This window comes from Muntiacus reevesi, chromosome 7 (assembly GCF_963930625.1).
Source record: "Muntiacus reevesi chromosome 7, mMunRee1.1, whole genome shotgun sequence".
Lineage (NCBI taxonomy): Eukaryota > Metazoa > Chordata > Mammalia > Artiodactyla > Cervidae > Muntiacus > Muntiacus reevesi.
This window is the reverse complement of record NC_089255.1, coordinates 66,452,815-66,475,121: the sequence shown is the minus strand read 5'-3', so window position 1 is coordinate 66,475,121 and position 22,307 is coordinate 66,452,815. Positions and strand designations below refer to the sequence as shown.

The window sequence follows — 22,307 nt, the reverse complement described above, 5'->3', positions numbered from 1 at the left end:
TATAGTGCTTGGAGTTTAGGAGCTACACAATTGGGGGGAAAAGAATCCCTACAGATTCAGGCCTCTACTTAGGAAGTGCTGAAGGACTCTGAGTGACTTTATTCATTAAAACAGGTTGCTATTAATTAACTGTCATAATAAAATAAAGAACTATTATTTGCATTTCTTACTATGTTCTCTTTAGTAATATGTATAAAAGATGCTTGTAACAGAAATGAATTTATTGAACCACTTCCCCACACCCCTGAACCCCCAAAGCCCCCCTTTTTGGCAGCAGGAAGCCTCCTAATTATTGGGTCCAGATTTATGAGCCCAAATAGAAGTAAAACATGAATATAAAATTAATTAAGGAAAGACAAAATCCTTTTTACTTGCCAGTTTAAGCAACTGAAAAAAAAAAGCAAACAACAATTAGCTTACATTTTTAGTGATTTCAGAGAATGATTGAACACAATAAAACCTTAACTTTTTTCAAAATATCATCTGGTTGGTATTTAGTTTGAAGTGTGAGATTATGTAACAACTACAGCTACTAAAAAAAAAAAATAAAAGAAGGAAAACCAACGCCCCCCGCCCCCATCCCCTTGCACCCCAAACAGTACTCTAGCTTGAAGTGTAATAAGATTAATTAAAAAAAAATAATAAAAATTTCATTTCTGGGAGCCAGAGAATGTCTTTGGTCTGGTATTAATATTTTAAGAATTTAATTTTAATACCAATCCCAATAAGCAGGGCCCTTAAGATTCATGGTCGATATTTTAAGTATATGAAGATAGTTCATTCTCTTCTAGAATTTAATCAAGCAAGTCATTTGATGAAAGGTGGTGGAAGAAAAAAAAAAAAAAAAAAAAAAAGAAAGGTGGTGGAAGTAGGAAGATTTTTCAAAATATTCTCACTGAAATGCTAATTCAGTAACACAGGCTAAACAGAATTTGTGGAAATAGCACATCAGTTTCTAACTCTGCCGTAAAACAGTTCCGTGACACCATGTTACTTATATCTGGGAGATGACTTAGTCTTCATTTTTTAATGCCATTTCTTTTCTTGGAGGAAAAACTTTTGGACTTGGGAATTCTGGAAGCTGAAAGCTGAGCTGGTTTTTCACAGTTTGCTGTCTCAGCCATTTTTCATATTTCTCAGACTTCGTAGTTCCTTTCTTAGGTGCTTTAGAGCAACTGAAATATCGGCCAGCTGGGGATCATTCTGGGCCTTTTGAGTGTAGAGACGGAAGTGTCTGATGGTTTCAGACAACAAGACTTCAGGGTCTGCACTTCTTTCCTGAAGGCGCAGCATCCGTTCACAGGAGATGGCGTAGTTCTTGTGCCAATTCACTGGGTGTTCCTTTTGTAAATAGACAATCTCCTTGTAAAGCTGGAAGACAGTAAAAACATTGGCATTCCATTATTATCCCTTGACTTTTTTAAAAAAAGACTAGAAACACAGAGGAATTAATAACACAAGGGAAAAAAATGCAAGCAGCCTACAGTAAAAATCTAATCGTTGCTAGGCCATGCAGAAAATGCAAGGAGGGTACTGTAATTACTACAGTAGCAGGAGGCAAATGCGCTTCATATAAAACTGTTTCTGGGGTTTTTTGGATGTTGCGGAGGGAACTTTAGACACACCGTGTCAGGACAAAATGCTCTTCCTCCAGAAAGATGTTCTGGGAAAGGGATTTGGTTCTAATTCACGGAAAGCTATTTACTCAACAGGCAGAAAGGTTGAAACTCTAAATTTAGCTACTAAAGAAAAAAAAAGTAGCTTTCTTTAGAAAACTGCATGGAAAAAGAACTTGAAGAAATTTCAATTTTGTCCCTAATTTTTACATAAAATTATCTCTACATTATAAGCAACAGTATTAACAATGGCAGCAATAGAAAACCTCTAACAAATCCAGCATCCAACAGGGTGGGCATAATATAATTTAAGAGACATCCTTAAAGTGAGATGTTGAAAATCTCTAGTGTCCTAAAAATAACAATTTTCATAGTTAAAACTTTGCCCCCAGGAATTCAGAATTTTGTTTTTCAGTATCAGAGATAGTATTGATTGGATAGAATTAGAATATCTAATATTGAGTTTTCTAGAGGAAAAAGATCAAAACTTAACAAATAAACCAAAATAAGTAGATGCAAATCTACAAAACAATATTATGCTTGCTTAGTGGGGGAATTTCACAACCTTCTTAGGGATTATCAAATTGAAGTCAAATCCACAGGCACTTGAGTCAACCAGTAGCCGCCATGAGAGCACAGGACAAGTAATGATGCTTTCTCCAGGGACAAGGGCTTTTTGAATTAGAACTATACTCATTACATCATTCAGCTGAAAGGGACACAATTATATTATCTATTTCCCCAACTCCTACTCTAGAGTAGACAAATGCATACCCAATCTTTTTCAAAATAACATCCCCATGAAAAATTCCCCAATCTGTATTTTTCATGTCATTTTGATATTTAATAACCCTTAGTCCTGAAGCTGCCTTTTAAAGCTATTCTTCCCCTTGCCTTCACTCCATAAAATAGGAAAGAGTCACCTCGCACTTTTCATAGACTTCAAAGCTATTAAATCAGCATTTTATTTTCTTGGTAAAATGTTCAAAGCTTCTCTACTTTTTCTCATAGGTCTTTTTTATTTTCCCTATCTGCTGCTGCTCTACCTGAGCCTCCCTCTGATGAGGGACATGTGTAAAATGCATGGCAGGCTGCCCTGCACAAAGTCGGTGCTCAAGAACTGCTCAAGTTCTTTTCTTAGCCGTTTTCAAAATCCTGATTAGATTTTGGAGTGCAAGATGGATGCCAGGAACTCAGTAAGCACTTTCCAATGGCTCAAGAGAATAAGAGGCTCACTCATGACCTCCCTGCTACGTCTTCGGACATCAGAACAGCCATACTACCCTTTCCTAAAACACTCTGGTCCTGATGTCTCATCAGCTCATTCTGGATGGCCCGTTAGCCACAGGTGCTGTATCTTAAGAAGCTAACAGTCATTTTTCATCATGTGGGGACAGTATTTCCTCCTCTAAGCGTGAATCTTTGTGACATTAAGTTTAGGGGAACATAGTCTAGTTTGGGGGCACGTCTTCAGTGTATCAACTGTATTCCTAAAGATAACAGATCATTCTTGCTCTCCAGTACAGCTGAACTTAATGTTCTGGGTAACTATTGAACAGGACAATGTAAATAATAACAAAAATATCTTCTACACCTAACAAGAATGTTCTCGAAAAACCTGTACGAGGAGGTGATCTGTGTTGACCCATCAAGTATTTGAGCTCCTCTGTCTTGCAAACAATGTCACACACCTGGAGACATACGTGAAGGAGATACCTATAGACTATGTTACAGACTTGTGTTCACTGAACAGAGTAATGCCTGCAGACCCAAAGGGACAATAAATCCATGAATTGGCTTTAGTGGTGGCCTAATGACTGACCATGGAACAGATCACTGATGAGAACATAAAATATTACTAAGTCTCAGATTCCTCCCAACTAAATACGACTTGTTTTACACAGAATCATAGGGTATTAGAGATGAAATGGATCTGACATGGCCAGGATGTGAGAGATAATCTATAAAGTTTACAATCCGCTTTTTTTGTGTGAAAGAAAAAATAAAAAGGTTAATTGGCCCACAGTTAACAATGAATGGTGGAGCAGGCCTTGAACCGGGACTCCCTGACTGCCAGTCAGAAAACTCCAGAACACTGCTTCCTGTATCTAGTCCCTGGCTGTCCTTGATGGGTACCTCGGAGGTGTCCACCTTCATCCCTGTGGTTTCCTGCACCACATGTGTCTGGCTGGCTTCTTCTGATCTTTCAAGATGACACTGCAGTGACATCTCCTCTGGCAGCTTTCCCTCCCTTCCTCGCCGCCTCGTTCCAGGAGGCTGGCTCATATGCCTCTCTCTGTCCCATGGCACCTCTGCACATCTCTTGTATCTCTCACTACTAACTGAGGACTTTATCTTCCATCCCCCTCTCTGGTGTGTGCCCATTTGACAGTAGGGTCAATGCCTGATCATCTCCATCACAGTATTTGGTAGAGACTGGGTGCTCCATAAATGCTCTGTGAGTAAATGAATACATGAGTAAACCATGGACCAATAAATACACAACTGAGGGGTTAAAGGCTGTCACACTAATTGGACACCATGCTATTTTGACTCAGTCCCAAAGAAATGTCCTGGCTGAGTAGATCCGCAGCAGCCCAGAGACAGCATAAATAACTACTTGCTTAGACATACAGCTCCTGGGCTCTGGTCTCACTGGTTTTTGCCAGGATGTCTGTTTCCTATACTGTAGGCTCCGAGACTATCTCAGAAGGTGTGGAAGAGTCCAGTGCTATAAATCACAGAAAAGCAGGGCCTTGTTAACACAGTGCTACAGCAAAGCAAGCCTCTGGTCTGTACCCTCATTCCCATCCCAGAGAACCAGCTAAGCAAGAGCCCTGGTGTGGCTGGATGTGAAGGCTGTCTGGCTTCCTGGGGTTATCCTCCATGACCCTTTATCTCTCTCATGAAATCTCAACCAGCCACGGTCCAATCGTTTCAAGTGTTGCCAGGGTTAAGACTTTTGTATAGAGGGCGACCCATCAGAACTGCTTTTTTAAAAAATAAAGCCATCATATTAGTTTCCTATTACTGTTGTAACAAATCACCACAAATGTAGTGGTTAAAACATAGCAGTTAAAATAATATAAATGTATTATCATATATTTCTAGAGGCTCTAGAATCTGGTTTTTTTGCTTGTTTGTTTTTGTCTTTTCTAGCTTTCAGAGGCTGCCTGCACTTCCTAACCTGTGGCCCCTTCCTCCATCTTTCAGGCCAGCTACCTGGCAATCTTCAAATCTCTTTCTGACCTCTGCTTACAATGCTACATCTCCTTCTCTGACTCTGACCTTCCTGCCTCCTTCTTCTAGGGGCCCTTGTGATTATATTAGCCCCACCTGGATAACCTAGGATAATCTCCCCACCTCAGGATCCTTAATCACATCTGCAATGTGCCCTTTGCCATGTAAGACCACATATTCACAAGTTCTGGAGATGAGCACATGAACTTCTTACATTATTTTGTCAACCACGGTCATTTACTTTAAACGTTATTTGAGAGACACATGACTATTTTTCCATTTGTATTGATTTATAATGCCAAATAAGCTGGAGACAAAAAAGTAAAAACTCTACTGTGATACACTCTTTTCATCCCAAAGTCACCACTACCCTCCCACCAAATGTATTTATGTATGTAAAAGTGCAACATACGTTATAGGCGTGAGTGTAGAGTTGAGCTTTCACGTTTGAAGGCAAACTTGCACTTTCTGCCAGGTTAAAGATGAAGAACGGTGTTTTCATCCTGGGAGTGGGAGGGTGTTCGCGTCAATTTCACATTCAAAGCTAAGTCCGCCAAACTTTTCCATTGATGAGGATCATACAGAACCCTTTATTGTATTCTTTTCACTTCTTTCATATTCATGGAAGTTTACTCTGAACCAACAGTAACCCTCCCCCCATACCAAGACACTGGATTCTGCTCATCATCACTATCGTGCATCACCTTCCCTCCAGATGTACATATTCACTGTGCAAGAGCAGCTGGGAGGGGGAGACTTGCTGAGTCTGTCAGCACATCCCGGGAGGTACCCATCACGACAGCTCATGCCGTGTGTGACCAGTTCTTCAAAGGTGCCTGGACTCTGACCACATGAACCCATCCAAATTGTATTCAGCACACCAATTAAATCAATACCTGCCCGAATAATGACCTGCTTTCTTCTTTTATGTGATTTCTCCCCCAGCTTTCCCACACTGTCACACTGAAGAATCATGCGAACATTTGGTATATCTTTGATTAGTCCCTCAAAACAAGTATTTGTTCTTATAACTGGGTTGATAACTTGAAATATGCAATTTTCTGACATTTCCAAAACACTACTACAAAGGCTATCTTTTTTGTAATTGTTATTTTGTCAAGAACCATATTTCTCGACAATTAAAAAAAAACCCTCTTCAAACATATTACAAAAAAAAAAAAAAAAAAACATATTACACCCTAACTCAATTCCTGGTGCACTCAGCCCCTGGCCCAGAGTGGGCATCAGCCCATTTTTCCTGGAGGAAGTACCTCATACTTGGTACCCCTGTCTGCATCACTTAGGGCTTTTACATTTTAGGCCAAAGTCTGTTAGTGTTAGATATTTTGAATATTTTAAAATAATGGCAGGAGCACAGAGAGACAAGAGCATCACCGTGAAGTGTTCATTTCACATAGGAACAGGAAAGTCCAGCATCTAGCACATGAATACTCAAATCTCTTGGACTATGTCTGTCTGCTCCATTGACAATAGGAACTGTGTCATATTCCTATGTGCAGCCTCCAAGCCTAGCACGGTGCCTGGTCTCTAGGAAGTTTTCAATAAGTGCTTAAATAACTAACTAGCACATCACACATGGGACAGGGTGGTAATTATCAATTTCTCCTCAATCAATTACGCTGACTTTGGTTTAGTGGAGGCGGGAGAACACCAGGAGTGATGAATGTTCCAGTCAGAGAGATGTGAATTTTGGACTCTATTGGTAGAGTTATGCGGCCTTGGACAAGTAACCTCTCTGCCTTCAGTTTGTTCTTTTTGTAAAATGGAGTAATAATGACTTCTCCACAGGTTGTTGTATGGATGAAATGAGATTATGCCTTAGTAACAATTAGTACAATGCCCCAAACAAAATGATTGCTCATAAATAACTATTTTTATTATCACAATGCCCCCCCCCCCCCGCTCCCCAAATGAAAAGTGCCACAAGCTACTTCTACTACATTAAAAATAGGCTGCAAACCGAAAGTATACGTTAGTCACCTTGCTTGCCACATCTCCTCATTGGCCACAGATTCCCAGGAAGAAGGATCAAACCTGTAGTTAGAAGAAAATCATAATATTTTCCTGACAGCTACCTTTATTGTTATGCACATATCATTTTTGTTTTATAATCTTACAAGGCAAATAAAATAGGTTGCATCTTGAAGTACGGATAGAGACCAACATAACAAACTTATTCTCCTGAAATATTTGATGGTTAGGAATTTGAGGTTTTGGTAAATGTATTCTTAATCGGCATAATTAGCCCCACTATCACAGGAGCACACTAAAGCTCAGTGGGAAGAGGCTGGAGGCTTCTGGGGAGTCAGCTGTTCCCGAGAGCTGTCAGGCGGGCAATGGGGTGGGGGTGAGGCCTGGGCCCCTCTGTGGGCACAGCTGAAAGCCACAGAGCTGTGAGGAGAGGGGACTCCTGGCTTTGATAAATCGCTGTTGGAGCTAGGATGCTGCTCAAAGAGCCCTAGCTAAACCATTTGCCGATTTTTCCCACTTAATTAAAATTTCCCTTAGCAAGTATCTACTTTGACAGAATGGAGGCAGTGAGTGATGCTGTGTATCTGCACTGTCATCAGCTGTTTGGAGAACAGGGGATTTTCCAGCTTTTCCTCACAATGGTCACAGAGTACTTTGATAGATAACTACTTATCCAGCTCTGGCTGGAGCATAGCAGTGGGGTCTGTTTGCTCATATTGACTCAGAAAACTTCAGTAGCATTTGTTCCTATGATTTTGAGTGTTGCTCTTGAATTACAGGCGTCCCTGATATCTCAGTTGGTAAAGAATCTGCCTGCAATGCAGGAGACCCCGGTTTGATTCCTGAGTCAGGAAGATCCTCTGGAGAAGGGATAGGCTACCCACTCCAGTAGTCTTGGGCTTCCTTTGTGGCTCAGCTGGTAAAGAATCTGCCTGCAATGTGGGAGACCTGGGTTCGATCCCTGGGTTGGGAAGATTCTCTGGAGAAGGGAACAGCTACCCACTTGAATTATAAGCAGTAATTATCTAATCTTTGCATAATTCATAATTTAGTTAAAAAATTAGGCAATAGAGAGCCCTATATTCAGATGGTGACTCATTTTCCACATGGGAGAGAGTCAACTATAGGTAGAGATGCTTCCAGGAAGACTAATCAAAACAACAGAACAAGGCTAACGACAAACAACTGTGAAGAAAAAGTTACTTAAACCCTAGTCTTCCTACAGAGAAGTGATCTGCCATTCTTTTTTTTCTTTCTTATTTTGACCACACCATGTGGCAGATGGGATCTTAATTCTCCGACCAGGGATGGAACCTGAGCCCTCTGCTGTGGAAGTGAGGAGTCTTAATCACTGGACCAATCAGGGAAGTCCCTGATCTGCCATTCTTGAAGAAAAAAAAAAAGTGACAGGTTTATGTGGGTGGAAACTATTAGGGACAACAGAGTGAGTTTTAAAGCTCTGCTTCAGTTAATGAATCTCTTCCACTTTTAGGGTCTGAGATACAGGATGATGGACCATGTAGCATTATAAGAGTGGACGTGGATGGTGGCACATATGTAACTATATGGTACCCGCTTAACCATCACTGCCTTTCCTCCACCTCTCCATTGTCCTTCAAGCCTGTGGACAAGAAATATATGTTCTCCTTCTCTAGCACGATACTCTGCGGGCAGCAAATAGCAATATTAGCTACTAATAAAAAAACAAAAAAATAAAAAAATAAAAGTCATTTCAAAATTTAGTAAGTTTTTTAGGCACACAAAACAGCTATACACTGATGGGAAACAACTGCTCTCCATACCTTCCATAGTCTTCAGTCCAGTTATAGATATTTCTCGTAAGTTTAATCCACTCCTCAGGGTTGAATACAATCTCTGAAGAAACTAATTTGTCACAAGAACCCCATGGCCAAAGTGAATAGTTTGTTTTCCAGGTTGGGTCACCTTCGTGAATTCCTATGCAAACAAATGTTTCTTTTCTATTGAATAAAGAAAAATATGTATTATCAGCTTAAAGTTCTAAATGCCAAATACATATAACTCAGGAAGGGTCAATTTTGACTGTAAACCTCAGTTACCAATAAACCATTTGTGAACACTTTGGTTTCTTTAAACCTCTGCCAATAGATTGCTTTAAATTTATTTTAGTGGGGAAAAAAGCTGTCTGGGGATTGAAGGGAAGCACACAGACATAAATAATAAAACCTACCTGTTTGTGACACAGTACGAAATCAGGCGGGGACAAACACAAGGAAAGAGTCTGTGGTTTTGTCTCATGTGTAAATATACATATTATTTGATACCTTCTAAATTTTATAGGTGGAAACATGTCTTCATATTAGTAATACTACTAATACTAGTAGTCTTTCTGTCCTCCAATTTCCATTGCATTTTACTTTTACTCTCTTTTAGCATTATCTTATTGAACCTACTATTTTCATTTACAAATCCTTCTGAGTAGCCCAGAAGTATCCTGAGGATAGGCTCTTTATCTCTAAATTAATTCTGAAATCTAAACATGGAACAACTATCTGAAGACTCTGAACAGTAAATGGTAGAAAGAAGATTGAGGGAGGAAAGCAGAATTCTGAGTTCCACCAAATCCGTGGTGAGTTTACTCCTTTTCGTCTTCCAGGATTACCTGGCCTGAACTCAAAGGAAGCCTGAAACCCAAAACACATACCAAGTGAGAACAAACAGATCTCAAGAGAAGCCTTCCCCTTGCTTTTTCCCAAGTCCAAGGAGCAGGAAAAGGAACTTGTAAGGGTTGGAAGAGCAGAGGAAATCCCCAGAACTTTTCCCCTTCTCTCCTTCCCCCGGCACCAGACAACACTGTGCCATCAGCGGAAGCAGCAGCACGGGGCAGCTGGGCGGGTTCCCGAAACGCTGTGCAAGTGGACGCTTCTCGCTAACCAGAGGAGCTGGGGTTCCAAGAATTGGAAGCAAATCCCATTACTCCTCCACTGGATGGGCTTCATATAATTTTAGAAAGACAGAACGTGTGTCAATGAACTTGAAGCTAGATCAAGAGAAATTGTATAATTTAAACAAAGAGGAAAAAATATTGAAAGTATAGAGTCTTAAGTACCTGTGGAACATTATCAAAAGGTCTAACACGGGAGTCATCAGAATCCCAGAAGAAGAGAAAAAAGGTGGAGCAGGAAAAGTACTTAAAGAAATAACGTCAGAAAACTTCCAACTTTTGTGAAAGACATAATCTTTCAGATTCAAAAAACTTAGTAAATCCCAAGCAGGTTAAACTCAAAGAAATTCATGCCCAGATACATCATAATCAAATTGCTTAAAACTAAAGACAAAAGATCTTGAAAGCTGTCAGAGAAAAACAACACATTTCACACAAGGGAAACAATGATTTGAATAACTGCAGATTTCTCAACGGAAGCCATGCATGGCAAAAGGATATAAAATAACACTGTTAAAGTGGTGAGAGAAAAAAAGGAACTATCCAACCCAGAATTCCATATCCAGAAATATCCTTCAAAAATGAAGATGAAATAAAGACATTTTTGGCTAAAGAAAGACTAAGAGAATTCACTGCTAACAGTCTTGCTCTGAAAGAAATACTAAAGGACTAACTTCAGAAGGGAGAAAAGTGATATAAGATGGAAAGCTGGAATACCAGGACTGAAAGAAGAGCAACAGATTTGGTAAATATCTGAACAAATATCTAAGACTACTTTTTCTCTTAAATTAAAAAACATATGTTGAAAACAAAAATTATCACATCTAATATAACATGTTTGACAACACAATCAAAAGTGGAGTAAAGGAACTTACATGCCACTAAGATTTCTACAGTTCACTTGAAGTAGTAAATTAGTTTAGTCACTAAGTGATGTCCGACTCTTGTGACCCATGGACTATTGCCCGCCAGGCTTTTCTGTCCGTGGGGTTTTCCAGGCAAGAGTACTGGAGTGGTTTGTCATTTCCTTCTCCAAAAGTAGTAAACAGATTGTGAAAATTAAATATGTCTGTATATTGTAATTCTAAGATCAACCACTGAAAAAATTTACCAAGAAACACAGTAACATGGAATGCTAAAAACAATCAAATTATCCAAAAGAAAGCAGGAAGGGAAACAGTGGAATGAAAAACAGAAAACAAGTAATAAAATGACAGATGTACATCTAAAACATATCAATATTTACATTCAATGCAAATGGCCTGGATATAAATGAAATTATAGACATATTCTCAGAATGGATAATAAAACAAGAGTCAAATATGTGCTGTCTACAAGAAACCCACTTTAAACATGACATAGGTGGCTAAAAGCAAAAGGAAGAAAAAAAAGATACGCCATGAAAAAAAACTAACCAAATTAAAACCAGTCAAAAACCCCAGAAGTAATTTTTTTTTTTGGTAAATACAGAAAAAGGTGCAAATGCAATTAAATGAAGAAAGAACAAATGTTTTGAACAAATGATATTAGGACAAAATAACATTCATAGGCAAAAATATCTCTGTTCTAAGCAACCCCCTTGCAAAAATTAACTCAAAAGTGATTTTTGATCTGAAATATAAAATATAAAACTGTAAAACTCTTAGAAGAAAACATGAGATAATCTTTGTGACCTGGCATTAGGCAAGAGTTGTTTGACAGGAGATCAAAAAGTATGATCCATAAAAGAGAAATATGATAATTGGATTTCATCAAAATAAAAAAAAATTACCTGCAAAAGACACTTTGAAGAGAACAAAAAGACTGGGAGAAAATATCACATATTTAATAAAAGATTTGAATCTAGAATATACACACAACTCTTAAAACTCAATAGTAAGAAAACAAACAATCCAATAAATCCAATAACCCCACTCCTAGGTATGAAAACATATTCATACACAAACCTGTACATGAATGTTTATAGCAGCTCTATTCACAAATAACTGGAAACAACCCAAATGTCCTTGAATAGATGAACAGATAAACTGCAGTACATCCATACAAGGGAATACTAATCAGTAACAAAAAGGAATAAACTAATGATACACAACAGTAACTTGGAAGGATCTCAGAGGCGTCTTGCTAAGTAAGGTATGCTAGTTATCAAAAAGCCACATACTTTATGAGTCCACTTATATGACATTCTGGAAAAGGTAAAACTATAGTAACAGAGGTGGTGAGGGTTAGGGGTCTGGGGACAGTACAACAACAAAGGAGCAGCAAGAGGGAGCTTCTGGGGTCATGGATTTGTTCTGTATCCTAACTGTTCCTGCCCACTTGGCAAATGCTTTGTTAGTCTTTGAGTCTCCAAATTTCATCCATACCAGTATTATCATGCTTACCAGCTGATACTACAACTTATCTGTTTCACATTTAAGGCATCACTTGACATCTGTCTCAAAGATGGTAACAGCAGGGATCACACCCATCCATCTACAGCTAGTACAGGTGTTGGGACATTTTGAATATCCAATATTTATTAAATAAACATTGAATGAATGCCCCTCGGCAGAATTAATTGCTTCCTCATCCATGGTCCCAGAACATTTGGCTTATACTGTCAATTAAGTCATCGATTTAGTAAGCACACATTGAACATTTACTGTGTCTCACACTTTACAAGGCTTTGTTAGTAGAGAGCTTACACCATTATGGTCAACTGTATTCATATCTATGTATATATACAACTAGACTGTAGTCTACTTAAATCTGGAACTGAGTCTCACTTTATTGCCTAATACAAACTGGTACATAGTAAGTTCAATTAATGTTTATGATGTTAAATTAAATAAACTGCACCAAAAATGCTTATTAGGAGATGTTGTTAATATTTTATTCCAAAATAGAACAATTAATTATTACTCTCCCAGCACATTTGTACCTATTACCTTCATATTACTTCATGAGCCACAGTAAACTTCAGGCTCTGAACACCAAAGTACCACTTCATTATGTTCTTAGTAAGGGACAGTTTAACTTTGGAATTTACAAAAATTTCTGAAATCCCCTTTATAAGAGAATAGAAATTATGAAATAAGTTTTCTTCTTCAGGCTCTGGACAATCCCAAGCATTTCACGGACAGGAAAAATATTCAACAGTATACCACTGAAGGAGTTATTTATTCTTGACCTTAACTATGAATAATTTTATGTTCTGAAGTATAGAATTCACAATTCTCATATGTTATCTCAGTCAGCCTAACTGTAGGTGTTTTTCTTATTTATAAAATGCCTTATCCTTTAGAAAAAAATCCTTAAGCTATTTTTATATAGTGATTATTCTCGGAAAACATTTGCATTAAACTTAAAAGGGGGCCATGGTGTTGATCAGGGGGAAACTATAATTGCTTGCGATCTACCTGCAATGATTTCAAGTAGGCAGGCACATCTCCAATTTCTCTGAATTGTACTAAGATCTTATTTGCTATTCTTGCTAATCTGTTTTTATTTTTCCTTTACCCAGAACAATAACATTTATTTCTGCCTGGCCTCATTTATGCACAGATATTCAATTTAATTACAAAGATAATCTCACCGGTGACAGGGAAATAGGTGTAGAAAATTGGTCTTTTGGATGAAGCACAGCTGCTACATAAACAATTTTAGAAAAGCTTAAGATTTTAGAAAAGCTATTATATGAAAAGAATGCTTACTGTTTATTTACTTCAAGAAAATGATAAAGATTAAATGTGACCATTCCACTAGGTAATATTCCTTCCACAGGATTCCATCGGTCCCCAGGAAACGTGACGCCTGGTAAATGCTTTGCCATCTTGGGTAAATACCACTCGTAAGTCATCATCTGCCAGAAAGATAACATGTGATATCATGTTTTTAATATGTTTTTTAAAAAAGAACCAAGTTTATCAAGGACGATGAAGAAGTTACCAAATGTGGAGTTACTCATTAAATATAAAAGTAATTGAAAAATACATACAAATGCAACCAAGCTATGTGCCACTATTCTTCTAATGACTCGGCCCTTAGATTTTATGTCTTAAGTTATAATTATCAGCTATCAATAAAATCAGCACCTAGTTTATGACCAGAAGGACCTACTGTTCTTATACCTCGGGAGTGTCCTGAACTTTCAGAACCAGCTGAAGCATCACTTCCTCTAGGATGCCCTCCCCAGTTTCCACAGCAGAACAAGATGCTCCTGTAGCATATGTACCTACCTTGATTATAGCTTCTAGCCTATTCCTCACTAGACTGAGAGCTCCTACAGGAAAGAGACTGTATCTTATCACCTCATTGCCTCTGCACCTAGCACAATGCCTGGCACAGAATAGCTCCCAAACTATGTTTTCTGAAGCTGAAATGTCTTTTTGATGGCCAGACTAGACAACCTAGGCAAAATAAAGAGGTGTGTCATAGCTCTGTTCTTTCATTCATTTATTCAGAAAACAAAACAAGTAGTGCTTGACCTAGAGTGAAGAAGATATAATCCCTGCCCTTGCAAAGTTCAATCATATAGCCTAGGCCTCAAAGTTAAAAACCCCTTGGCTAGATAATCTGAATTTATTAATAACTCCAAATTAATTACATGTCCTTACATATTCTTTTGGTTAAAATAAATCATTAGTATTAAAATTTTTTTCTTAATTCTGTACTTAATATATACTTCATTCTACAATTTTATATGTACAGATTTAATTTTTTAAAGAAGACTTAAAGTTTGGATATTATCACTTGAGCAATTATTTTATGTTTTACTTGTCTCTACTAATCATTTAGCTAAAAGTGACAAATTAATTTTAACTTAAATATGTAGAGGGTGCTTCCCTGGTGGCTCAGTGGTAAAAAATCCACTTAAAATGCAGGAGATGTGGGTTTGATCCCTGCATTGGGAAGATCCCCGGGAGGAGGGCATGGCAACCCACTTCAGTATTCTTGCCTGGAGAATTCTATGGACCGAGCAGCCTGGCAGCATGCAATCCACAGTGCTGAAAAGAATCGGACACAACTTAGCTACTGAACAACAACAACATATTGGAAATACTCAAAAAATACTTATTGAATTAGAGTTTATTTCCCAATAGTTTCAGTATTTGAGAATCAAAAGTCAAAGTCAAAGTCACTCAGTCATGTCTGACCCTTTGTGACCCCATGGGCTATACAGTCCACAGAATACTCCAGGCCAGAATAATGGAGAAGATTCCCTTCTCCAGGAGATCTTCCCAACCCAGGAATCGAACCGGAGTCTCCTGTGCTGCAGGTGGATTCTTTACCAACTGAGCTATGAGGGAAGCCCCTATTTGGGAACAGTAACATTCAATAACCTCAGATATGCAGATGACACCACCCTTATGGCAGAAAGTGAAGAGGAACTAAAGAGCCTTTTGATGAAAGTGAAAGAGCAGAGTGAAAAAGCTGGTTTAAAGCTTAACATTCAGAAAACTAAGATCATGGCATCTGGTCCCATCACCTCATGAGATGGGGAGACAGTGGAAACAGTGTCAGACTTTATTTTTTTGGGCTCCAAAATCACTATAGATGTGACTACAGCCATGAAATTAAATGACACTTACTCCTTGGAAGGAAAGTTATGACCAACATAGAGAGCATGTTAAAAAGCAGAGACATTACTTTGCCAACAAAGGTCCGTCTGGTCAAGGCCATGGGTTTTTCCAGTGGTCATGCATGGATGTGAGAGTTGGACTGTGAAGAAAGCTGAGTACCGAAAAATTGATGCTTTTGAACTGTGGTGTTGGAGAAGACTCTTGAGAGTCCCTTGGACTGCAAGGAGATCCAACCAGTCCATCCTAAAGGAGATCAGTCCTGGGTGTTCATTGGAAGGACTGATGCTGAAGCTGAAATTCCAGTACTTTGGCCACCTCATGCGAAGAGTTGACTCATTGGAAAAGATCCTGATGCTGGGAGGGATTGGGGGCAGGAGGAGAAGGGGACGACAGAGGATGAGATGGCTGGATGGCATCACTGACTCGATGGGCATGAGTTTGAGTAAACTCTGGGAGTTGTTGATGGACAGGGAGGCCTGGCGTGCTGTGGTTCATGGGGTCGCAAAGACTTGGACACGACTGAGCGACTGAACTGAACTGAACATTCATTAAATACCCACTTTGTACTAGGACCTTACTGTTTCTCATTCAATTCTCATAATAACCTTATTATGCAAGAATAATTATTTCTGATACTGTTGATTGCCCACTCAACAGCCAATCCTTCTTTTCAACTAACACAATCCTGGTTTTAATCAGGGAGTTACAGTCATTCTTCTTTGCTAGTGAGTAGTTTTTGGAGTAGTCATGTGACTCAATACTGGTTAGTGGGGCCTGAATAGAGGTCTGGTGGGGGTATCTGGGGCACATGTTATTCCCAATACAGAGAGAGAGAGAGATCTCAGAAGAAGCACTTTGCATGCAATGTTTGGAACCAGGCATCCTTCAGTTCAAGAGACCTGCAGAAAAGCTGCCCTAGAACATGGCCATCATGAAACTGCTTGTATTATCAATCCTAAAAGCTCTTTTCTCCAGACTACTTATTTTGTGAGATTAAAAATTCCATAGTCTAAGCTACTCTTAGTCAGAGATTTTGTTTCTTACATTCAAAAGCATCCTAACTTACTTATCTAATGATTATTTCCAAACACTTTAAAACACTCAGGGAAACAGAAGTTCTGAAAGGAAAACTCTTTAGCCCTAAGTCACACATTTAGGAAGTGAGAGGATAAGGATGTAAATTCAGGTTGAATTAACTTTGAAATCCAAGCTTCTCAACCATAGTACCTGTATTTAAAATCATGGTATACTATATTATTAACAAATGATCTAGCTTTTGTCAGATTCTAGATCATTTTAATCAAGGCCAAATTAATCATCAGTGTACATGACATAAATGCAAACTGCTTATAAAAATGTGTGATTTTCAAATTTCCCTATGTTTGCAAATCTGTTTAAAGTGTTCCAAAAATTTTAAATTATTTATTAATTGAATGAAATTATTAAATAAGTATTGTTTTTTTCAAAAAATTTTTAAGCTCAGTATTGTGCCTATAGTTTGCTCAATAAAACTAATAATACTTTTTCAAGGTTAAGAATTTCTCTTTTCCTGATGACTGTTCTAAAAAGACCAGAGATAGATTTGTTCCCTTTAACTATTTATGGCTTAAACAATAAATCCTATAGTTTAAATACATTGTTTTTAGTTCCAGAAGATTGTTTTAAGAGACCTTGAAATTTTCACAAGTCCTTTCCCAACATACTTGTGTCATAAGATCTACAAAATTTACAAATTCTATAACAGAATTGTGGTTAATAATTTCTATTTTGAGTGAAATGTTTACTTACTTGCAGTATGACTTATTTTATAGTCAACCTAATTTATTTTAATCCCTGGACCAGTGGGCAGTGTTCATTTGAATGGCTGAACTGACTGAATGTAAAAGAACAATTTAAAAATAAATTTACAACACAGTATTGTCATGGTCTGTCATGTGAACTAGAGACCTAGGATGTTGTTTGAATCTGAGACATATAAATTCTTAAAACACTCAGTTTAAAAAAGAAAGAAGAAACACATGACTTATCCTATTAGTTACAATAAAGGAAAGAATGTGATATACATTTTACCTCAGAGTGATCATGAAAACTGTACCCATGCACTGTTAAAAAAAAGAAATAGTTCTTTAAAATACACATGTTTTAAAACAATTGCGACTACTATATTTTAAGTATATTTCTCACATACTTACTTCCTGATCCACTAATGAAATATCTGGCCTCAGTCCCTCACAATAATGCATGTAACGGAGAGAATTCCCTGGCAGATCTCCTCTGAGTAAGATAATTGCATCACGAGGCATAGAGGATAGAAGGTTCTTTGCAAATGTATCAATCACATAGTTGGTCCTTTGGTCACAAATGCTAAATAAAAGGATTACAAAATATTAGAATAGCAACACATTGTTTGGGTTTTAATAAGACTAGGCTTATTCCCCACTCCATTCCTTTCCCATTATACAATCTACACTTAGTGTTTTAAATATTCTAACATATCTTCTAAGAGGATGCATATATTTGAAAGGGAACACTACTAACTGGGGAAAAAAAGGTAGAACTAATTGTGCTAGTGAAAAAAATCAGTGTACTGCTTTACTTCTGGAATTTATAATCATTTCCATATAAAGGGAACCAGTTAGTACTCAATGAGTACTTTTTACCCCTAAAAACATACCAATTTCACTAAAAAGAAGTAAAGTTTTTGATTCCATTTGGAGTATAAGGTAATTTCATGTTAATTCCATTTAGTTCATAGGATTTTCAGCAATGCAAAAGGAAATGTGCCAGTTTCTGGCATAAATTTGCACATTTGTCTGACATGTAAGAGAGCATGTAGAGGTTGATCCTTTCCACCACTTTCCTGGACCACTGGCTCTCTGTGTTCCTCTCTCTCTTCTAGATTGAAGCTGCTTATCACTAGGGGATGAACCCAATGAGAAAGAAGGGAAGGAATAATTTGTTGAGATATTTACTTCTCTCCAGGCATTATTTATTGTTGCCAACAATAGCAGGATAGCTCTTTTCGATGATGAAGTGGACTTTTTAACTTCAAAGGAAAAATTGGCATAAATTCTCAGAGCTTTCCACACAAAAAGAAAATGAATACAAGAGAGAAAAAGCATAAAAAAACTGAACAAGCAATGTCCTTCCTCTTATTTTTTTTTTTGTCCTTCCTCTTGTTATCAGCTCCATTACATGTAATGGTGTTAAGAAACACAGCCTAAAGTTGAATCACTGAGTTAGCATCACAAAGCAAATTAATACTTCCAGGAACAAAATATTATCCCTGCCTTTGTAATTGATGACACAAATGTTTCCTACTGTGATTCCCTACTTTGCAGGGTGATGTCTCACCTTTTGCCACCCAGCAAAGTTCCATTCACCTGGGGGCAAAAAAGAATCCAAATCGAACCAAGCCACCCAGTCCGTGCAGGCATCCCTGGTGTGGAAACTGAGCTGCTCTAAAGACCTGAGCCAGGAGAAGAATGGGATAAAAGAGGGGTGGGAAACACACTATGGGCCTGGCAAACCCTTCTTGAGCCAGCTATGGAGTTGTATCAGGAAACTGCCTCCCCTTCCCACAAGGCCTCCTGGTGACACAGTGTCCCTGAAATGGCTGTTCCTCAGCATTATAAAGTACATTGGCTTTTAAAGTTAAGTTGAAAGGGGAACTGCCATCTTTTAAAGTACCAATCAAATCTCACTATAACAAAACTCCAGTGGACTCTTCCACTTCTATAAAGTTTACTCAATATTCCTGCAAATAAATGAACTATCACCTAAGCCTTTCATCTTTCATGTTTGACTGACATTTACATTATAAGGGTCATCAAGCAGATTTTGAAAAATACAAACAACACTAATAATGCATAAGGGTTAAGAAACTTTCAGAACTTTGATTATTCAAAATATTTGATATACACTACTACAGAGTATACTAGATAAGGGCCAAGGATTACTCAAAAGATAAATTCTTTGAAGCACAAAGTGAATTATTTTAAGGCATACAAAAAACGCCCAAGTTGGGACTTCCCTGCCAGTCCATGAGATGGTTAGATGGCATCAATGACTCCATGCACATGAGCTTGAGCAAGCTCTGGGAGTTGATGATGGGCAGGGAAGCCTGGCCTTCTGCAGTCCATGGGGTCACAAAGAGTCAGACATGACTAAGCGACTGAACTCAATTGCCAGTCCATTGGTTAAGACTCTGTGCTTCTACACAGGGAGTGCAGGTTCGATCCCTGGTTGGGGAGCTAAGATCCCACAAGCCTAGTGGTATGGTAAAAACAAACAAAAGCAAAACTTCAAATGTCTTTACTCTCCATCTAAATGGTATTTTAGATCATGGAATTTTACATATACTCCACAGAGCTTGCTCAAACTCATGTCCATGGAGTCATTGATGCCATCCAAGATTCTAGAAAGTAGCTCTAGGATCCCTTTTAGTGGAAAATACACAGATAGTTTACAAGCACCACTTGAACCCTTGTTTGTAATGCCCTGAAACTATACATCACTCATGCTGAGATTCTTGTTCAAAGGTTTAACAACCACTACATTCAGATCAAGCTATTTCACTTTGAAAACTAGTGGAAGGTAAAGATAAAACAAAGCCCTAGTATCTAAATATCCCAAATGTCTCTGGCTGGAAAGCTACTTTTCATAAAAATAACCAAGTATTACCTATAGTTAGAATATATTTGGCAAGTTACAAAAAGAATTGCTGAAAGCCATTCCAGATACTGAAGCCCGTTGGTGTTGAGCATTCGGTTACTCTCAGATACAAGGGCAGCCAAACCGACGCCAGCAAGGACAGCCACCACCGCATTGCTCTGCATCCAGAATCGTTCCACCTGTGAACGGGGCATGGGAACAGAGCATCCAACTGACTGTTTTATGTAATCGATCAGGTATTTATATATTTTAAAATATATATTGCATGCATCTAGTTGCTTATGCCTGTGTCATTTATGTCTTCTTAACTGACTTCCCCAACTCAACTCCATGTCACTTGATTTTTCCATTTTCAAGCATTCTTCCTTCCCTGTTGGACATGTGGATCTCCCTTTTTGGATCCACAGTCTTTTCTATACTGCACACTTAATCTTGAATTCTTTATCCTAACGTTCAAAGTTGAAGAGGTGGAGAAATGCTTTTGCTTAACTCCTGATGTTTCCTTTCATGAGAAGCCCCACCAGTATAACACTCTTTCCCCTCACTTATTTCTTCTGGAAGGACTGTAGGGACTGAGCTGACTGGAGAGTCAGGGGGATGGGCCTGCAGGGCTCTCCTCTTTCCTCTTCTTTCTCTTGGAAGTGAGCCGCCCACAGGAAGTACTTGTCCAGGGGCAGACTCTGGGGTGAGGTGAACTGGGGAGGGAAGAGGTCCGTCCTGAGCAGCACTGCTAATGACTGGACTGTTCAGGGATACAGGATGAGGAGGCTCCCTTGCCCACAGATATTAACCACATTCTCCAACCCCATTGTTATTGGTAACAAAGGTGATTCTCCCACCCAAAGTACTGGCTTATCTTGTTCTCAACTGATTCAGAACTCAGGTACTCAAATAAGGCATTATTCATCAGGTCTCTAGGAAATACACACACACACACACACACACAGGTGGTTTCGGCTGCTATATCTAAGTTTACATAGTTTGTGTTATAAGGAAAAGAAATACTCTAATCTCAGATATTGTAGTCAGGGAAAATTGAAATATACTTCTTGTTTTGTACAGGTGTGAACTGGTGCGGTAAGAAAATAAGGGAGTATGTTGGTAGAGACCCTAAGTACAACCCATATTTCTTTGCTATTTAAAAAAGTTCCAGAAGAAATGTGAAAAAGAAAGTGAAAGTGTTAGTCACTCAGTGGTGTCTGACTCTTTGCGATCCCATGGACTGTAGCCCAGTAGACTCCTCTGTCCGCGGGACCCTCCAAGCAAGAATTCTGGAGTGGGCTGCCGTGCCCTCCCCCAGGGGATCCTCCCGACCTAGGGACTGAGCCCGTGTCTCCTGCACTGCAGGCAGGTTTTTTACCAGCTGAGCCACCAGGGAAGCTCAATCCCCTAAAACATTACATTTAAATACAATTTCCAACTCCTCATTCTTCAGCGTGTAAAAAACCATTGAAAACACCATAATTAAACCAGAAAGGAATATTCCTAAGACAGTCTTATAAGAAACCTAAACTTCAGGATACTGCTCAGTAGCCATAGCCATTGTATAACCAAATACTACCAACATCCCTCTCTAAAAAAATTAAAAACACCATTAATCCTAAAAAAGAACCACCAAAATTCAATACAATACCACAACCAACACCACCTCTTACAATTAACATGAGCCTCTGATAAATAGGTGAAGATTTTGAAGAAAACCCCACAAAACCAATCACAAAAATAGTACTTAAATATGATGGATGTTATCATTATTCTTACATGGAATTTACCACAAGTAATGATATGAAAAACCATCATTGTTATTCAACTATAAGAATACTAATGACCAACATTCAGAAATCACACCCACTAATAAAAATCATCAACAATGCATTCATTGATCTCCCCACACCATCAAACATTTTCATCAAGCTATTTTAAAAAATTCCAGAAGAAATGTAGTGGTTCCTATTAACATATCTGCAAGCACACACATAAAATGACCAACTTAAATCTACCTTACATTTATTTTTCTATTTAACTATTGTGTTAATGAAACTATGCTTCCCCACCCCCCAAAAGAGGCCTTAGCCTTACTTATTCAATAATTTAATTTTGATTTGTGGTCATGTATACACAATATCAGGGCTTCACTGATAGCTCAGTTGGTAAAGAATCCGCCTGCAATGCAGGAGATCCCGGTTCAATTCCTGGGTCACGAATATGCCCTGGAAAAGTGACAGGCTACCCACTCCAGTATTCTTGGGTTTTCCTTGTGGCTCACCTGGTAAAGAATTCACCTATAATGCTGGAGAT

The 22,307-nt window shown here is 38.4% G+C and overlaps 1 protein-coding gene across 1 annotated transcript in view; it reads right to left on the bottom strand.

Annotated features, from left to right (window-relative positions):
- Positions 1-345: 345 nt before the first annotated feature.
- Positions 346-22,307, bottom strand: part of TMEM260 (transmembrane protein 260) — a 70,066-nt gene continuing 48,104 nt past the window's right edge. The window contains 7 exon segments of the mRNA XM_065940233.1: positions 346-1,371; positions 5,269-5,359; positions 6,858-6,911; positions 8,651-8,827; positions 13,467-13,615; positions 17,528-17,699; positions 20,019-20,188. Of these exon segments, the coding sequence (XP_065796305.1) occupies positions 1,117-1,371; positions 5,269-5,359; positions 6,858-6,911; positions 8,651-8,827; positions 13,467-13,615; positions 17,528-17,699; positions 20,019-20,188 (1,068 nt within the window). The 3' untranslated portion in view covers positions 346-1,116.